Source organism: Mesoplodon mirus (assembly GCF_964341445.2).
Source record: "Mesoplodon mirus genome assembly, chromosome: 1".
Lineage (NCBI taxonomy): Eukaryota > Metazoa > Chordata > Mammalia > Artiodactyla > Ziphiidae > Mesoplodon > Mesoplodon mirus.
Genome location: NC_138976.1, coordinates 40,805,726 through 40,826,114, shown reverse-complemented (window position 1 = coordinate 40,826,114; position 20,389 = coordinate 40,805,726). Strand labels below are relative to the sequence as shown.

The window sequence follows — 20,389 nt, the reverse complement described above, 5'->3', positions numbered from 1 at the left end:
ATCAGTGATCTTTTAGGAAACTTAAAATATTGGTTCCTTTATATTCCATTTACATATTGTTTAAGAAAGAAAGTTTAAAAACATTATAAAAGCAGTTATTGTGTAGGGCTTGCATTAAATAACTGTTCTGAATCCCCAGATAAGAGGGGTAACACGGAGGAGTCAGCCTGTGGATCAAGAAATGAAGAGTTACATATAGTAAAGAAAAAAAAGATAAAACTTTGATTTAGAATTCTAGTTTAATCAAAATGGTAAAAATGCACATTCTTCTGTCATTTCTTTTCTGTAGTTATATTTAGGGGAACAGCCTTGCCATCCAAATACACCTTCCCTGTGCATATCATTGAGTTCTATTGGAAAGCTGCTCACCTCACACTTTTGCCCCAGTGCTGTTAAAACCTATCATAAAATATGCTCTGTGACACACACACATGCACGTGCATGCGCACACACACACACACACTTTCGGTAAAAGCCATGATAGAAAGGTACAATGAATGAAATCTATCAGTGATCAGATAATAACACCCATCACTAACAACTGCCAACACTCAAGACTAAAGCAGTCAGACAGTGTGTGGAACCATCCATCACCCCTGTCATTTAAGCGGGCAGTGGAGAGCTGGGCCTTGTGCAGGGAGGGGAAAGGGAGGGCTGCGGCAGAGCCCAGTAGTGAGCAGAACACAAACCAAGGTGGTGCTCTCCAAACACGACCCAAAGTTTCTAGGTGAAAACACAGGAGCCAACAGAGGAAGAGAAGTGAATGACTCAGTAAAGAAATAATCTCATTTATTGAATTCCCCCCGTCCCCATGGTTAGACTGTGATCTCCATGAGACCCCATCCCTGTCCCTTTTGTTCGTTAGTGTATCCCAAGCACCGAGCACAGGGCCTGGCAGTTAGTAGGCTCTCAGTAAATATTTGCTGAATGAATGAATGGTTCAGCATCACTATCTGCCTTCTGTGTCCTGTTTGTCCAACCTAGTCTTGGACCAAGAGTTTCTGCTCTTTGAATGAAATCACTTTGTGGTCCAGGAACCAAAGCTGGTCCCACTGAGCATGTGTTCAGAGTGGTGTTAGAAAGAAGCCCTGGGCTTGAGTTCCTGCTCTGCCATGCTCAAGCTTGGTGTTCCAGGGCAGTCTTTTCCACATTCTGAGCCTCCATTTCCTCACCTGAAGAGAAAAAAATCCACAACCATCACAAAGCTGTTGAGGTTCAATTAAAAAGAGAAAGAAAATATGGAAGTGAAGGGCTTTTAAAATGATAAGGATATTACTATTTACTTTATTAACTGAAGGATTTTTCTCTGGGAGGTCACCGACAGGAGAGTTAATTTATGAAGGAAAATAATAAATAATATAATAAATGATAAATGAATAATAATATAATAAATACTAATAAATAAATGATAAGCGACTTAATGGTATTTTAATATCAGGCTTTATTGTTCTCCCAAAGACACACGGAAGAGCTGGACCTACAGCTATGTGTAGAACAAGTGGACAACCCTGCTTTGTGACTTGTGCACACTGCTTCTCAGCTGTCCCTTAGCAGTCACGTTGGGGTCCTTCCTGTGAGGAGAAATCTGAAGAACTGAGAGATCCAGTGGTTGGCCCCAGTCCCTGAGCAGTGGGGCTCCCCAGAGTTCCAGGGTATGGGCTCCCCTGCAAAGTGTGTTTAACCCCACATATCAGGTTGTTTTCTGGGGGCAAAGGTATAAGAGGGAAGGGTCTGCTTGTATGTGTTCCCCTTATACATACACAGAGCCTCTCCAGAGCTTCTTCCCAAGCAAAAGCTCTGGCCTCAGGGGGTCAGTGGGACAGGATGATTCTTCCTTCAGCCACCCATGAACTTCTGCTGAAGGAACCCCTTTGTAAACAAAATGCAAGGTAATTTCTCCCCTGAGCAGCTGTAAAGGTGCAGACTGTTGGCTTTGTGACGACAGTGTGGTATAGAGAGTGGGTTACCCTGGAGACCCAAGGGCCGAGGCTCAGTCTCCAACCTGTTCTGAGCCTCAGTTTCCTTGTTTGGAAGTAGAGGTTACATCAAATGGCCATCAAGTGCCTGTCCAGCTCTAAGACTCTTTGAACTCCAGGTTTCTTCCTTTCCAACTTACGAAAATTATTTTCCCCACTTTTCCTAAGAGGGGAAGTATAGATCCCAGGCTGTCTGTGACAACTGCCAAAGTGGCTGTTTTTTAATGGAAAGCCAGCTTCCTTCTGAGGTTGCTTAACACAGCAGAAGCTTCTTGAGAACAGAAAAGCCCAATGTTTCCCTTTAGCTTTTTGACGTCATTTGCCTGTGGGTGGGTTCCCTTCCGCCGCCTCTCCAACCACACGAAGTTTTATTGCACAGATTTAAAAAACACACCTCAGTGTGGCAGGCCACCTAAAGAAGCAATTTAGCCCAGGAGCCCCACCACTAAGCTGAGGCCGTCCAGCCTCGGACTATGTCAGGATCCCATCTCAAGGAGTAAATTAGCCATCCTCCCCTTCCCGGCCTCCCGCCAATAAAAGCGAAATGTTCACTTTACACTATCGCATGAGGGATTTGAAGAATCATTTATAAACACAGACTTGAAAGCACTTAGCAATCTACGAGAGAGTGTAAGGGGGAGGCACTACCATTTGCGGCATGTTTACTGTGTGCCGTGTACTAGGGTGGGCACTTGACTTTCATTCTTTGTTTAACTCAGCTGTATAATCATCAGACACAAAACTGTCAAACAGTTGGTTTTTAGGCCACTGAGAACCCAAAGCTTATCAAGAAGACAATGGACAAGCAGCGGGAGAGAAGGGGAAACCATACCTACCATAACATAAGCCCCTGGGGAGCTGAATGTCTTTAGCATTCTTAACAGCATCCACACAAAGTTTAAAAATCTAATTATGCCCATTTGCAACGCACAAATATGAGGCGTTGGAAAGACATCCATTCACACAAATATTTTGCCCTCTTGATGCTTGCAAATGTCAGAGAGTTCAGCTGAGTGATTGCTAATTTAGCTGCTGATGAATAATAGAGATGTTAATCTTATTCCAATATTTTTCTTTCTGAGTTAAAAATAATTTTGCCAACCCTCCTAGTACATGTTTAGGTGATTCGTCTTATAATGTGTTAATAGATGGGAAATTCAGGAGAACTGAACTTGGTCGCCAAAATAAGCAACATTGCCCATGACATTATGGAATAAAAACACACGCTCCCCTTGGTCTCGCCCACTTTGAGGCTTCCCTCGCCTGGTAATGTGAGCAGTGTTCACGGTGAGGCACATGTGTGGAAATCATGCCACGTGAAAACTGTGCCTCAGGTCTGTTCTCAGAAGAACTGAGGTAATGGCTATTAATATTGTATTTCATACATTATAGTCTTTGCAGGAGCAAACACTGTAGTTAAGGTTACGTGCATTGACGCCCCAGCATGGTCTGGTTTTTCTTTAAGCCAGGCTTTCTTTCCACAAATGTGTTCAACTCAAAGGTGAATATTCAGAGCCTTAAAAAAAATGAAAGAACAAGAAAGAAAATTTGAAAACAATTAGGTAAACCATTATAATAACACAACTGTGAAAAATATGACACTTGTTATACTTAGAAGATAGTGTGAAATGTTTTTTTTTCTCTTGTCTGTTGTCATTCTCCTCCCAAGTGAAACTGGTGAACAACAAACCAACATGATATCTGAGGTTCTTGAAACTTTCCTTAAAGGTAGCTCTTTGTCAGCAGAGGAAAAGGCCAAGTCTTGCCCGAGTAAACATCTTAGTGCACAGCTGCTGGTACTCGGTGTCATACCCATCTCAGAAGCCTTTTGTGAAGGTGGCTACAGAGGGCGGCAAACACAGGTTTCTGCCTTCAGTCGCCGTGAGCTTCTAGCCTTGAGTGAGTCACCAGTTTCAGGCAAGGGGTCTCCTTTGGTTCTGCTATGACTAAGATTTTTTTTTTTTTCCTGCGGTACGCGGACTTCTCACTGTTGTGGCCTCTCCTGCTACGGAGCACAGGCTCCGGACGCGCAGGCTCAGCGGCCATGGCTCACGGGCCCAGCCGCTCCGCGGCTTGTGGGATCTTCCCGGACCGGGGCACGAACCCGCATCCCCTGCATTGGCAGGCAGACTCTCAACCACTGCGCCACCAGGGAAGCCCATGACTAAGATTTTGTAAAACAAGTTTTGAATAAACCATTGGGCGGATTTAGGTCTGATATGGCTTAGCTGTGGCACGCAGGCAGCTCCCACCATGTGGCGTGAACAAGCTGGCTCTCTGGGTCCCTGTTCTCTCTTATGTAGGATGGGGAGGGGTAGGTCTCTAAGATGTCTTTTGGATTGAGTGTCCAGGCATTCCTGAGCCAGTCTCACGCCTTCCCCGACTTCACTGTTAGCTTGTCTCTCCACTGCAGACCCTATCCCACCTATGAGCTGGATTCTGCACCGGCCTTTGAATCCATGTGTCCCTGCCCCAGATGTGCTCTTCTTCCCACCCCCCTCCCCAGCCCCAGCCCCCTATGGACTAATTCTTTCCCTTTGATAGTTCTCCCTATACTCTCACCTTTCCGCCTCACCTCCAGTCCTCCATAAAATGAACTTGTTCTCTTTCCCGGAGCCCTTCTTGGCAGCTGGAACCGAACATGGTACACATGTGCTCCTTGGGGGAAGTGGCTCTGAAGCAGCGTGCTTTCTCCACTGGGCCCTGGGACCGTGTGATACTTAATCCACTGGGGCTGGCTCAGGTATCTGTGGCAGGCTGGTCGACTGAAATCACACTCTCCAGTTAGGATTCCAGCTTTGCTGCAGTAATGGCCCAGCCTGTTCACCCCGGTGTGCAGGTGCAGACATGGGTCTTGGATGGCCTTGTAGCATGCGGCACATCAACTGCACATCCACTCAGCCTCCCCCAAGCCTTGGAGGCCACTGCTGTTCCAGTCTCCCTGCTTTGACCACTCCTGTTTCTGCTGTTGACTTGAAGATCTACTTCTACCCTAAGGCACCTGGCTTCACACTGAGCAGGCAAAGGACTGAGGTGGCACTGATCTGGGGCAGTGACTAGGGTCCGGCGCTTTCTAAGGACAGCACAGTGTCATTTGCCAGGGACCTCTCATCTGTACTTTTCCACAGTGGGATGCAGTGGTGTTTCAATTCTGTTGCTTGAAAAGTATGGGAATTTCCTTAGATCTTGCTGTTTCTGCAGCCAAGTGTCTTGGGTGAGGGAGGGACAGTCTATAGGATGAGCCCTGTGAAATTGCTCATTTGGGGAGGTTGAAATGGTCAAATATCAGCAGTTTCATATGGTTCATCCTAAAAGTTGAAAAGATGAAGGAGGGTCAAGTCTTTGTCCTGATGTTATATTTGCCTAGAATATTATATTACAGAAAAACATTAATATTCTATATCAAAGAATATTATTGTATAGATATAGTTATTACCACTACTACTTGAGGTCACTTTAGCAACAATTGATAGAGACAGAGGGAACACTAAATCACCCCCTGGGAGCCACGAGCCTTGACCTTGGCCCCTGGTCTCCCGCCTTTGGAACTAGTTATTTAAAATTGCTCTCTTTCTACTCCCATGGTTGTTTTGTTTGGGCCAATGTGGTTAGTTTCAGAGATAAGGAATGTTGGGTGATCAATGGCCTCAGATGATATAGCTGCTGCAGTTTCATTTTCAAAATGCCATGGCAGGGCTTGCCTGGTGGCACAGTGGTTGAGAGTCCGCCTGCCGATGCAGGGGACACGGGTTCGTGCCCCGGTCCGGGAAGATCCCACATGCCGCGGAGTGGCCGGGCCCGTGAGCCATGGCCGCTGAACCTGCGCGTCCGGAGCCTGTGCTCCGCAACGAGAGAGGCCACAGCAGTGAGAGGCCCGCATACCACAAAAAAAAAAAAAAAAAAAAAAAAAAAGCCATGGCAATAAAAAAGCCATTTGCTAGTAAAAAGGGTGGGATTCATCGTTGAGTGGCGTTCCCATCCATGCTGTCACTGCCTCACCCTGATTTCTCAGAGCAGCCGCTGGCTCAGTGTCGTAGCTGAATGATGTCATTTCAGTCATAACGTAATTTTCCAGCTGGCGAGGATAGAAAAGGGGTTTATTATCGTGTCATGTTTTCCACTGTGTCTGGAAGAAAATGAAGCAGACGTGGATATATGACAGTATCAGTTCTGTTTTTACAGGTGTGTCTGAAGGATACAAGATACCTTTCACTTGCAATAGAAATGTGACTCTATGGCAAAAGCAAATTTAAAGAAAATTAAAAAAATCTTTTCCTCAAGAGACTTAAAATATATGTACAATTAGTGTTGGGAACTGGCCTGGAGTACATTCATCTGGACGGACTAGGGGCAGGCAGCCCAGTCTCTGGTCTCGTTTCTGCCCCTACTGACAAGACTCTGGCTTAATCTTTGCCTTGATTCTCCAAAGAGAAAATGGATACCTCCCAAGATACTTGTTTCTATGTTGTGTGTTTCTTTGTTTTTAAATTTTCATTGAATACATGCAGAAAAGTGTACATCTTAAGTGTACAGCTCATCGAAAGTTCACAAACTGAACACACCTCTATAACTAGCACCTTGATCAAGAAACAGAATGTGGGTACTTCTCTGGTGGACGAGCAGTAAAGAACCCACCTTCCAATGCAGGGGATGCAGGTTTGATCCCTGGTCTGGAGCTAAGATCCCACATGCTGCGGGGCAACTAAGCCTGCGTGCCACAACTACTGAGCCCGTGCGCCTCAACTAGAGAGCCCGCGTGCTGCAAATACAGAGCCCACGCGCCCTGGAGCGCACGGGCCACAACTAGAGAGAGAAAACCCACACTCTACAACTAGAGAGAAGCCTGCGTGCTGCAATTAGAGAGAAACCTGAGCAGACCGCGTGCCGTAATGAAGAGATCCTGCATGCCTCAACAAAGATCCCGTGTGCCACAACTAAGACCCGACGCAGCCAAAAAAAAAAAAAAAGGAAAATAAATAAATCAATATTTTTTAAAAAACAGCAGAATGTGACCAACGCCCCAGAAGACCCCTGGGCCCCCTTCCAGTCACCTCCCACCTGATACACACAGGGACCAGTGTCCTGACTTCTAATAGCATAGATGTTTGCCCAGTGAGACCCATGTCAGACTTCTGACCTACAGAACTGTAAAATGATAAATCTGTGTTATTTTAAGCCCCTACGTTTGTGGTTATTTGTCACAGCAGCCATAGAAAACTGATAGAGTGATGCAGCTGGTAGATGGGAGAGCCACACGTCAAAGTCAGGGCTCTGTCTCCAAAGCCTGAGTTCTTAAAAACCACCATAATATACAATATTGCCTTCAGCTTTAGTAGGGTTTTGGCCTTTTGTGGAGGATCAGAAGGTAAAATAAAAGTCCAGATGTCATCCAGCATCAGGTTAAGTTGGGAAATAGGTAGAATGTGTCCTCAAAGTATGCTGACTTGCCCATCCCACAGTCCCCATGTTCAGAACGCCTCCTGTCTAGAAAAATGTAATATGATGGTATGTTACTAACACTTCAGTGTGGATTATTTTAGTATATTATCCCTTCCTAAAGTATTTGCATTCTAAAAGACCCAAGGAATGACTCTCTCATATTTATGAGAAAGAGGGCTACACTAGGGTACTGCAGCTGACCCTGTGGGTTGATGAACCCAGCACCCCATAAGCAATTCCCTTCTTCCTGTCTACCTCTACCATAGAATCAGAAAAAGCCAAAGATCCCCTTTCCCACGCTGCCTTGTAGCTTGGGTTACCAATGAGTGGAAATATAATATGGGCTTTCTAGGAAAAGTTTTGCTTTCCTGATGAAAGGGATAGATGTTGCTGGCACGGCTCCCCTCATCTGCAGCCTCGCCCCCCCACCCTTTTCCCTCTGTTGAACATGAAAGTGATGCCTGCAGCTGTGGTGGCCAACTTGTGACCATGAGATGGTAAGCCTGAGGATGAAAGTGAACATGGTAGGGATGGCAGAGTGGGAAGCTAGAAAGACCTAGAGCTCTGACCACATCACTGAGTCACTGAACCAACCCCAGCAACTACCCTCCTCCAGGGGTCTTGTTACAGGAAAGGAAAAAACCTCGCCTTGTGCATGCCAACACTAGTTGTCTTTTCTGTTACTCGAAGCCGAATACGTTCCGAATGGATTGAGGTGCCTTTCAGCTCACTATAAATAAGGCAACTACCCAGAAATAGGGACGTGGGCACAAAGAATTATTTAGAAGGAGAGAAATTCCTCTGATCCCCCCACCAGACACACACATACACACACACACACACTATCACCATGGTGAGCACCTCCAGGGGAGCCATCCCAGGAAAATGGGGTTTAACTATAGATATCCAGTAAACCTGATGCATTGCATTTGGAGAGAAGAAGTGCAGTGCTCGTAATTTTAAATGAAAAGGTTAGTTAGAGCTAGGAGATTTTGGAGAGCAAAACCTTTTATTTGTTTATTTTTGTTTCTGGTGAGGTTTATTACCTCACCAGAGAAATGCTGTTAAGTTCAGTACCTCTGAGAATGACCATCTGTCCCATACTTTCTAGGACCACCCTGGAAAATATGAGGCATATTGTCCCTTTATCTCCACAAGTGTGCTGCTTTGGTCTATTTGTGGAGTCACAGATTGAGATTCGGAGATATGGCTATTGTTCTTAAAACCTCAGTTATTTATGAACCCCCCAGGAGCCAGGTGATCCCTTATCCTTAATGGCACTTACTGATGTGGATGAGTACTTTCAGAAACTCAGAGAGACTTTTACTTTGTAAGCAACCACTAAGAAAGATCTCAAGCCAGCTAAAGACAACTCGAGCAAAAAGGTGGTGATATATATTATGGCAGCTGAATACTCCTTTACAGCCCAGGGAGAACAATCAATGAATTCATTCATTTAACTCACGAATTTCCCTTTATTTACACTTTAAACAAACATACCAGTTGTTTGCTTAGCTAACAAGCTCTGCCTTTATTATAAGCCATTAGTGGCTAGTAATAATTGAAACTGTGTTTGGATTTAAAAACTACAATAAATCCAATAAATTCCACGCTTAGTAATATGGAATTGGTAGTGACTGACTTGAACTAGGCTAAAGTTTGTATCTTTGCTCTCTCCACGAAGCAAGAGTTGCTAAACTATTTTCTAGCCATGAACAAGTTTTATAGTAGAATTTTTCATAAGAAAAACTAAACAAGAGGTTAAATCCACGTGCCCGTAAGGAGTCAGGCAGCAAATATAAATGAGTGCATGGGCAGAGCATCCTTTAAGAAATACTTGGTCTTCTCTGCCTACTTTTGATGGAGATATGGATAGAAGAAATATTTCACTTTTCTCTTAATCCTGCTATAGGAAAGGGGTGGAGGGAAGCACATATAATCACATATGATTATAAATGACAAATGGAGTCAGCCAGTGGTGGGGAGATGGGGGGAGTGATGGGGAGTTGGGGAGCCCAAGCCCCCTCTGAAAGGGTCAGCTGCTGTTCAGCTGCAGTGACTACATAGGAATGTGAGCCTACTGTAGTCATATCTTTCAAATTTTAAATAAAATTAGAAAATCTGGATTTCTAGGTGAAATCTTCCTATTTATAAATTTTGGCAATGGAATTTTTTTTTTTTTTTTTTTTTGCTGTACGCGGGCCTCTCACCGTTGTGGCCTCTCCCGTTGCGGAGCACAGGCTCCGGACATGCAGGCTCAGCGGCCATGGCTCACGGGCCCAGCTGCTCCGCGGCATGTGGGATCTTCCCGGACCGGGGCACAAACCCGTGTCCCCTGCGTCGGCAGGCGGACTCTCAACCACTGCGCCACCAGGGAAGCCCGGATTTCTTTTTTTTTAAAGTTAAAAATGCGTCTGTCAGGGCCTCCCTGGTGGCGCAGTGGTTGAGAGTCCGCCTGCCGATGCAGGGGATACGGGTTCGTGCCCCGGTCTGGGAGGATCCCATATGCCGCGGAGCAGCTGGGCCCGTGAGCCATGGCCGCTGGGCCTGCGCATCCGGAGCCTGTGCTCCGCAACGGGAGAGGCCACAACAGTGAGAGGCCCGCATACCGCAAAAAGAAAAAAAAAAAAAAAAAAAATGCGTCTGTCAAAGTGTAGATCAGCGGCTCTCAGGGTGAGGTCCCTGCATCAGCAACACCGGCATCACCTGGAAACTTCATAGAAAATGCAGCTCTCAGGCTCCACGCAGGCCTATGAATCAGACTCTTGGGAGGAGGTGTGGGCCCCATGGTTTGTTTTAACAAGCCCTCCAGGTGGGTTGCCAGGTTTAGCAATATTGCATGGGACACACACTAAAAAATTATTAGCTATTTATATGAAATTCAGATTTAACTGAGTGTCTAGTATGTGTCTAACAACCTACCTTTAGGTGATTCTGAAACACGCTGATGTGGATCAAGCAAAACATGTATGCGAGCCAGGCTGCCTGTATTTGAATCAGCTTTGTCACGTACTAACTATGGGATCTTGGACAAGCAGTATAACTTCTCTGTGGCTTAGTTTACTTGTGTGTAAAACGGGGATAATAATATCTCCCTCACAAGGTTATTGTTAGAACTGCATGAGTTAGTGAACATAAAGTCCTTAGAACTGTGCCTGAGAGAGGGTAAGCAATGTCTAAGAGTTTACTGTCATCAGTACTTTATTTTTCCTTTCCTTTTTCTCCACCACCGTCATTCCAACTGTCAGGGAATACTTGAACTCAGCTTCCTTCAATTCTCTTATCCTAGATCCAACTTTGATTTCGTGATAGAACTGATTCTGACACCCTAAGCCCTGTGGTAGCTCTGGTGCTTGTTCCTGCCCAAAGTAACCTCCTGCTTTGAAAGCTAGTTGACAGTGTGGCTGTCTGGCAGAGGAAACTCATGCGTCCTTCCACACCAGCATCTGCTTTCAGGGCTCATCCTCTCAGCCTGCAGTGCCCTGCTGTATCCAGTCCTATGGCTGTAACGACCAGCCTTTGTGCTTCAAGTGTGCCTTCACCAGCCCCTAGCACAACACTTAAACACATTTCTGACTACATCTTGAGTTTTCAGATGCCCAGATTGCCTGACTGGGCCACGGATGTTTGCTCTCGGTTGTGGAGGCAACTGATGGCCCCCTCACCAATTAAAGTTCTGAGTACTCTTTGGGAATTCCTCACCATTTCTTTCTGTAGACTTGATTTGTGGATCCAGAGAGTGCTTGCACTGTATTTCAAAGGAAACCCATAACCGCACTGCTCTTACTGCGGCTGGTGCAAGCTGCCCAAACGTCTCCCTTCATGAAGCAGCTTTCCAAGCTTCCACATGGCCACAAATGACAGACTTGTACACGCAGCGAAAACCAACTGGATGAGCTATTATGGTTCTCAGTTGCGCCATATTATTGCTGTTCTGGGAATGAAGCAAAATGCATTATTTTATTAAATAAAGATTTTCCCTGTATCATGGTAGAGGCTAATTTTATTAGCTCTCTTTATGGGAACAAACATCATCACCCTGGTTGGGGAGGCCGGGAGCGGGGGGCGGGGGTGAGGGAGCAGAGAGAATCACATTTTGTCATCCATGTGCTCCAGTGGAGGCTGCCAACACGTTTTAATTGGTAATTACTTACCAGAAGAGTGCTCCAGATCCTGCAGAAAATGCACAGCTCTCAGTTCATAACTCATTTAGAGATGATTCAGAAGACCTCTTCAGCTACAATAAATATTGCTTATATAGTTGGGTATGGGTGTGCCCCTGGTATCCAAAACACCAGAGTGTTCAGTAACTTAAAAAAAAAAAAAAAAGTTAATTCTTTGTTCTCCTCTGTGAGAATCCGGAGACTCCTTAGGTTGAACATGTACCTTTAAGATTCAGAAAGAAAAGAGTCCAAATCTAGAGTTGGAAAATTCAATCAAATACTGGTTCTTGTCTCTGAATCTTTAGCTTTAAAACCTGAGACATCCACTTGAAGCTTTATTTAGCTTTTTAGGTGAGCATAACCATGAGATGCCCACCCTGCCACCTTCCTCAGGCAGGGTAGCCTGAGTTAGGTGTAGCCAACTACTAATCATCGACTGCCGGGGCTGCCTTCACTTAGCACGCAGGACTGAGATCTAGAAATCCAGCTCTAGGGACGATGCCTGCACACAGAAGTGAAGTGTCTGCTCTGCTTATGGCTCTGCTTGTTGCTAGCTGAGCAGTCCACCAAAGGCGGTCTCTGTTTTCTAGAGTCAGAGGTGGTCTCCATGTTTTGTCATCGCCATGCTATTAATTTTTTTTTTTTTTTTTTTTTTGTGGTACGTGGGGCTCTCACTGTTGTGGCCTCTCCCGTTGTGGAGCACAGGCTCCGGATACGCAGGCTCAGTGGCCATGGCTCATGGGCCCAGCCGCTCCGCGGCATGTGGGATCCTCCCGGACCGGGGCACGAACCCGCGTCCCCTGCACCGGCAGGCGGACTCTCAACCACTGCGCCACCAGGGAAGCCCCATGCTATTAATTTTTACTCTTAGCAGTAGGCCAAGGCCAGCACTAAACAAAATTATGAAGCTGGCAAAAATGTTTCGGTGTCCCCAGCGGCACCACTTTCCCCCTCCTTATACCTCAGGAGGAGCCCCCTTTCTCCTCCCAGCTGTCATCCGTGCTCAGCTCTGGGGCCTTTCCCTCTTTTCTGTGAGCAGCCACGCGGAACCTGGTAGGATCCAGATGTTACACCTTAACGTGCCATGAGGCCGTGCGCTTCTCCTCCTAAGATAACTGCTTCAAACCTGAGATGATAAACTGGTAGCTCCTGTCCATAGGTTGGTTTGCTTTGGCAAAACGTTTTTTAAATGTGTTGTCTACTTCTCCCTATTGTTTCCTACTTTCCTCCTGTAGTTACCTATTTCCTTATATTGTTATCGCTCCCCTAATCTCGTTATCTACTTCCCTCATCTTGTTCTCTACTTCCATCTTGTCATCTACTTCCTACCTTTTGTTATGTGCTTTCCTCATTTTATCTGTTTCCCCACCTCTCATTACCTATTTCCCCATCTCCTTACCCACTTCCCTCTATTGTTATCTACTTCTCGACGTTTGTTACCAGCTTCCCCCATCTTATCTACTTCCTTCATCTCATCATCTACTTTCCCATCTCCTGTCTACTCCCCCCACCTCTTTGTCTACTTCCTCATCTTTTTTCTACTCTCTCCACTGAGTTATCCACCTCCCTCATTTTGTTATCTTCTTGGCTCCTGTGGTCCTTTGAGTTTGTGATCGCTTTAAACCATCTCTTCTTAAAAAAAAAAAAAAAAATCAGAGGATTTTTAGGGCAGTGAAACTACTCTGTATGATACTATAATGGTGGATACATGTCATTATACATTTGTCCAAATCCACAGACTGCACCACACCAAGAGTGAGCCCTAATGTAAGCTACGGACCCTGGGTAATGATACATCAATGTAAATTTGTCGTCTGTAATAACAAATGCACCACTCTGATGGGGGAGGGTGATAGAGGAGGAGGCTGTGTGTGTGGCGGCCGGGCATATGGGAAGTCTCTGTACTTTCTGCTCAGTTTTGCTATGAACCCAAAACTGCTATAAAAAAAATAATGTCTCTTCAGGAAAAAGAAAAGTCAGGCTTTAACAAAAGGGGGTGGGAGGTAGAGGCTGGGGAGAGGCAATAGGCAGTCTGGCATGTTGTCCTTCCTGGGCTCCTGAAATCGTACCCTAGGGACTGACCCTTGCACCCTTGCACCTGCTTGTCTAAGCATCCCCTTGCAGTGGCCCACAAGGGACCTGGCACAGGACAGGGTTAGGAAGAATGGTGTTGCATTCAGGAATTTAGGCTCTTGGGGGGGGGCTTCACCAGAGGAGTAGTGATGCTCCCCTCTCTTTTCCCCTCTCCCTTCCTTCCCTACCTTCCTTCTTACCAGAAAGTGGCCGAAGCTTTGCTGATCACAAGATCTGATAACCTCCGGCCAGTTCTAGCTGGATCCTGGGGTGTGGCTGGTCGCTCCCCTTGGGTGGACTCTGAAGATGGAGCACCAGGGAGAATAGTGAGCATTGTACCACCAGCTTGAGCTGGCACAGAGGAATGGGAGCCCTGAAGCCACAGGTCTAAACCCAGTGACCCTGGGCAGAGTGGGTCAGAGTAGGACTTCAGGGTCAAGATTGTGTGAATGGAAATACCATCTCCATTACTTACCAGCGGTGTGACCTTGAGCTAGTCATTTTACCTCTCTGTGCTTCACTTTCATCATCTGTAAAATGGGGCTGATAATAAAATCTATCTCCTGAGATGATGTATGTAAAATATAGCGCCTAGCACGTAGCAAATACTCAAGCATTTGAGTCTTTCGAAGGAGTATATGTTTCTGGTAGAAGTCTCTGGCCCTGGGGCTTCCCCTCAGTCACTCTCTGCTATAGTCATGTTGGCAGCCTTAGGCAAAATTCATTTAGATAAGTGAGTAGATGTTTTACTGCCTCTTCGCTATTTAGAATTTTTATTTTTTTATTTTTTGGCCACGCTGCATGGCCTGCGGGATCTTAGTTCCCTGACCACGGATCCAACCTGGGCCGCCTGCAGTGGAAGCGCGGAGTCCTAACCACTGGACCACCAGGGAAGTCCCGCTATTTAGAATTTTTAAAGGAAAACATACACTAACTAACATTAGCTTTTTCTCTCAAACCTAGATCCTTGTGTTGCTCCGCCGTAGTAAGTTTTCTTCCAGTTTTTAGATCTGGTTTCCCCCTCAGGCTACTGAAAGGCCCATACCCCCATATCTCCTAAGGTGCCCGTTTAAGACTACAACGTGTGGCCACAGCGCGGGATGCCTGATGGAGCAAAGGGAAGGTTACTAGTCTCCACTGAGCAGTCTCAGAGCCAGAGGGAAGCAGAGGCCCTCCAGGTCATCTGGGCCGTCCCTTTGCCTTTGGGACAACAGACACATCCCCTACCTTAGACTGCATCGGGGAGCGGGGCTAAGGGATTTCATTGCACAGATGAAGGGGCCCGAGCCGCGCATTTGGTTTGTAAATGCACCGAGTGAGGTACTGGTACAAATCACATCACACCTTACCGAGGAAGAGAAAGCATGTCCTGAGTCTAAGGGACAGCTAACTACGATTTGTCCTCCCTTTCAGATTGCCCCAGACTACTATGAGCCTACCTTTCAGTTATCCAGATTAAATTTGCAAGAAATTAAGTCATGCGAGTAAAAGTTGCTTTCACATGATTATGAGGCCCTTAGAACTCTCCAGTTTAAGTCTGAAAGTACAGGAGCCCGAGTTCCCCTCTTCGTTTGTTCTTCTTTCCTCTCTGTAATGGGCTGTTGGGCTCCACATGTTGTTGAGATGGTGAAAAACTTTGAACCCATAAGAAGTTCAAACTTGGTGAATATATGTCTGTTTCCTGGACAAACCTCCAAGGATCTGTACAAAAAGTGAATCTGCTCCCCCTGAGGGGAGTTGGGATCCACTCCAGTATAATGGAGGGGTGGCCTGGAGCTCTTCTTGTCCTTAACCAAAAGCAATTTCCTGTCCTCTTGGTCCCCCTGCAGCCTGCAGGGCTGGAGCCCCCAGTGCTGTACCTCTCCCTGAGCAGCAAGGTGGGCCACGCTGGTCACGTCTCCCTGGACAAAGCAGAAATAAATCACACTCCAGCCCCTGCTTAAGATCTGATGAAATTCCCCATTTCCGCTCCAAATTGAATTTCTCCCGAAGGATTGGAGCAGCTCCCGTGTAATGAAGGCCCTCCTTCCTCCTCTGCTAGAAGCATGTTTTAAATGAACTGACACAGCCTTCTCATCTGGGTGGGGAGGTAGCTTTTAGGAACAATCTTGAGAAACTGTTTTCAGACCAGAAATGATATTTTTAATCTTGAGGGGCAAGGCGGCAGACAGACAGTACCACGTGGCCTTTGTCGGGAGGCAGCCCCGCTGCTGGTGGTCTCCTGGGAAAGAAGGAGAACACGCGTCTTGCTGTCGCTCTGCCCAGCCCCCTGCTCTGCCCTGCTGGCCTCCTAGATCACTTGCAGTGAAAGAGAATTTATGATGGAGAATACAAACAAGAGGGCTTGTACTTTCTGAGAGTTGAAAATATTACTTTCCCACCCATCTCTTATTTGGGAAAAATGATCAACTCTGTGATTTAAAGAAAAAACCAAAACCAAACCCAAAAACCTTCTTTAGGATGAAGATGTCATTGAAGTGATTATCTTCCGTCCTCTGTAACGATGATGAATCAACAAGTTGGCATTTGTAGAGGCAGTTGACACAGGCCCTTTCAGGGGAAAAAGGAAAAAGAAAAAAGAAAACCTGTTTTCAAATAGGGCCTGTCAGAATGAAGGCTGGTGCCCCGCTGGCTGATTAGGACCATGAATAAGATTCTGAGAGCTCAGAAAGTGTGAGGAACCCAGGGGTAAAACTTATAAATCAAGTGTAAGGTAGGAGTAGAAAATTCTAAACATTCATTTTGTTTTGAAGGTGGGCATGAAGGAGATTATCTGCTGGTAGAGGAATATTTAATATTATTCCTTGAAGTGAGTTTAAGAGCATTATACCGTTCTTCATTCACTGTTGGAAAAAGCAGTTTAAAAATTCTACTTAACATGAAAAATCCTGACACTTAGGTTCAAAAGGAGAGGAAGAAATTCTCCTTGAAAAAAAAATTCTATTGGTCCTTTTATGCCAGAATTTTGTTAACAACCCTTGAGAAAGGTTATCAAAACCTTACTCTGTGTTTTTAATTTAGTTTAAGAAAGAACCTGTTTCCCTCATAGAAGCTATGATCCACAGGTAAAACCCACCTTAGACGACAAACTCCACCGCAGGAGGATTTGGGGTCTGGTTCTCAACTGGAAAATTGCTTTTCAGGGAGAAGGTCATGTTTTCCACTGATAACAGGGTCATTTATATCAAGTGAAACGCACATCCTACGATCTAGGAGGAAGTTTAAGCTTTGGTCTTTCTCAGAAGACAGGAGGAAATACATTTCTCCCTGGCTAGGAAGAAAGTATTGAGGATGGGAAGTGGGAATTTAGGCACCATTCCAGCAATGCCAGGGTCTGTCCTGAGCCCAGCCAAGGCCAGAGTGGTATCTCCAAAGTACTGACAGGTGGGGAAGGAGGTCTGGTGGAGACAACAAAGACTGTGGAAGGGGAAAAACTACAGGACAGGAAAATGAAATGCCATCCCCCCCACACACAGCTGCTTTTGTGCATTCCTTCAGGCCCTTGCAGACTTTGATATTTGCATAAAAGGGCCTGGCTCGGCTTCCACGCTGGGACAAAGCAGGTCGCTGTGGACAGGGCAGCCTTTTTCTTCGTGAACAGTCTCGCTGCCATGTCACAGTCATCAGCGTGTGTACGCTTCTTGGGCTGCGGGGTCTGCTCAGCTGTACCGTCTCTGTAACTGCGTGTGCACCGTCTGGGTCTCTGGCCAGCGGACCTTTCCAGCGCAGGCTGTCTGTGAGCTTGTTTACAAAGCCTGAAGTTGCTTCTGTTTTGCTTTAACCAAAAGGGTGAAGTGCTGCCAGCAGTATGTCTGGAATGTTATTTACTTGGTACATTTCTGTGGCTTTTCTTTGCAGTGCTGCACATGCCAGAGCAAAGGGTTATTTACTTGAAAATGCCAGGTTTCGCAGTTTGTCTTCTCCATGGGGTGACTTTCTCAGGAAGAGGAAGTTTAGCTCCTGGGCCTCTGTTTCCTCCCTCCCTCCTTCCCTCCCTCTCACCCTTTTCCCTTTCCTTCCTGTCTGCCTTCCTTCCTTCCTTTTTTTTTTTCCTGACTTAGTGCTCTGAACTTCTGTTGTTGCATACGGCATCGCACCTTTGTATCCTAAATGCCCCAACTACACTTTTAATTCCTGGCGTTGCTGGTGGACTCTGCCGGGATCCTGGCTGACACCTTCTCATTTGCGCGCCTGCCCTGTTGTTATTTCACATGAAAGCTGTCTATTTTGGCACACGTGACTCCCGCGCTTTCAGTTGAGCTCTCTGAGCTGAACGGGTGATGCTGTGCAAGGCAAGTACAGGTGGGGTTTTCTCTACTGGCAGCCGTGGGGGCAGAGGACAAAACTGCAAGCCGTCCTGGCTTGTGCAGAGCCCACACGATGGCAAATGCATGGCTTTTAAAGGAACGAACCAGTGTGTACAACTTCTTAATTTGGAAGGTTTCACGACTGCTTTTGTTCAATCAATGGAGGAGAGATTGCTTTTTTTTAAAGAGCAAATTCTTCATTCATAAGACGGTAAACGAGTCCTGGATAAATGAGAAATACCGAAGGTGGAAGCACAGGAGGTATTTCCTTTGCCTCTTCTCTCTTCAGCCTCCCTTCTTCCCATTTCATCAATACAATTCTAATCATGGTATTTGGGGTTTTAAAAGAAGGTGTGGGAAATGAGATTAGGTAAGTCTCCCAGGCTGGTGCCAGCCCTGGAACCATTTGCACACCTGAGTGAGTTAATTCCCTTCTCTCTCTCTCCGCCTAGTTTTATGTCATGGGAACGTATAAGCATCTATAGATAGAAGATACCTTTGAAAATCTCGGCCTCACAGAGACTCAGCCTTTATCAGAGTCTCTTGAAACCTCACCCACCCATGGCACCTAGGAGTTTGTTGCCTCTGTAACCACCCTCAGTCTGAACTAGAAAATGTTTGGTTCCATTCTTCTCGGCTTTTCCCGTCCTTCTGCATGACTTCTCACTTTGTTTGTAAGCTGCTTGGATTTTTTGGCTGAAGGGTCTTCTTTGATCACTGTCTCGACAGCATGGGCTTCACATTCTCACACCTGCTCTTCTTTTACAGTCCAGATTTCAGGGTAAGTGCTTCCATCGCCTTGTAATTTCTTCAGTGTAAAACCTCGGTGCAGGTTGCTTATTACAGGTAATAGCTGCTTGATGACGGAGACGACTGCTTGGCAGAAAAGGCAACCTGAACCTCTGCCAGGAACTTAAACTGCCACTTTATTTATTTCTAAAAGCACCTAAGCTGCGAGCCTATTGGTCGTGCTCTAGCATGCACACGATAATAACAGGCTGGCAGGGCTGAGAAAGCCAGCCCTGGGGGCGGCCATGAGGACAGGCCCTGATAAGACTCTGTGTGTTTTCTCCCCCATGATCCACAGCCCACACCTCGTCTTCCTCTCTCAGAGCACCTTGACTGGAATGAGCCAGCTCTGTGGGACCCGTCTCTGCCATGAAATTGCTCACGCCTGGTTTGGCCTGGCTATCGGGGCCCGAGACTGGACGGAAGAGTGGCTCAGTGAAGGGTTCGCCACTCACTTGGAAGATGTATTCTGGGCCAAGGCGCAGCAGGTAGGTTTCAAGTGCGCTAAGCATTTCACTACCCAGAGTCAAGTTCAACTCAGAGTCTTCCTTTCATTCAACAGATAGGTATTGAGTGCTCATTATGCACTTAGGCACTTGTTCTATTTGCTTTGTAAATGGGAGGAGAGTCCTTGCTCCCCACGGGGTTCATGGTCTAGCGATGAGAGAGAGAACAGATAAACAACTACATCTTTAACATGTAGTGATGAGTACTGTCAAGAAAATGAAGCCGGATAGAGAGAGGTGGGTTTAGTGCTGTTTTAGAAGGTGCTTATCAGAGAAGCTCTCTGATAAGGGGACATCTGAGCAAAGACTTGAAGAAAAGGTGGTGCTGTGCATACTCAAGCACTCCTTTGTGGTATGGTTGTGGTGTGTTTTGTTTTATTAAATAATGAGATGAAATTTTAAATCCAGAGTCATGATCTCAGATGTCTGCTGGCAAGTAATAAAGAATGAAGCAGTTGGTGTTATAGATTTGGGAATGGTAAGGACTGTGGCAAACCGGAAGCTTCTCCTCAGCTCTAACCGATTGCTGTCATGCTGAAAGGAGGGCTCAATACAACCTGGACTTCTAGTTTTTTAAAGGAAATTATGACTCTGGATTTTTATGTGAAATTTACTAATTAAAAAAATATGCAAACCGGGCTTCCCTGGTGGCGCAGTGGTTGAGAGTCCGCCTGCCGATGCAGGGGACACGGGTTCGTGCCCCGGTCCGGGAAGATCCCACATGCCACAGAGCGGCTGGGCCCGTGAGCCATGGCCGCTGAGCCTGCGCGTCTGGAGCCTGTGCTTCGCAGCGGGAGAGGCCACAACAGTGAGAGGCCCGCGTACCACAAAAAAAAAAAAAAAAAAAAAGCAAACCAAACATACACCGAGGCCAGACCTAGTCAACACACTCCCAGTTTACAACCTCAACTTTTTTTTTTTAACTTTATTTTTATTTAAAAAAAATTTTAAATTTAGGTAAAATTGACATATAACTTTACACTAGTTTTGGGTGTACAACATAATAATTCTATGTTTGTATACATTGTGAAATTATAACCACAAGTCTAGTTAACATTAGTCACCTTACATAGTTACAATTTTTTTCTTGTGATGAAAACTTTAAGATCTACTCTCAGCACTTTCAAAAATGCAAT

The 20,389-nt window shown here is 45.9% G+C and overlaps 1 protein-coding gene across 8 annotated transcripts in view; it reads left to right on the top strand.

Moving 5' to 3' along the window:
* Positions 1 to 20,389, top strand: part of AOPEP (aminopeptidase O (putative)) — a 374,682-nt gene that overhangs the window by 201,645 nt on the left and 152,648 nt on the right. For all 8 annotated transcript variants that reach the window (XR_014294103.1, XR_014294104.1, XM_082621524.1 and 5 more), the window contains one exon: positions 19,046 to 19,235. Coding sequence is in view for 6 of the 8 variants with exons in the window: in XM_082621524.1 (XP_082477650.1) it covers positions 19,046 to 19,235 (190 nt within the window). In the remaining 2 variants the exon portion in view is untranslated. The remainder of the gene's footprint in view (positions 1 to 19,045; positions 19,236 to 20,389) is intronic.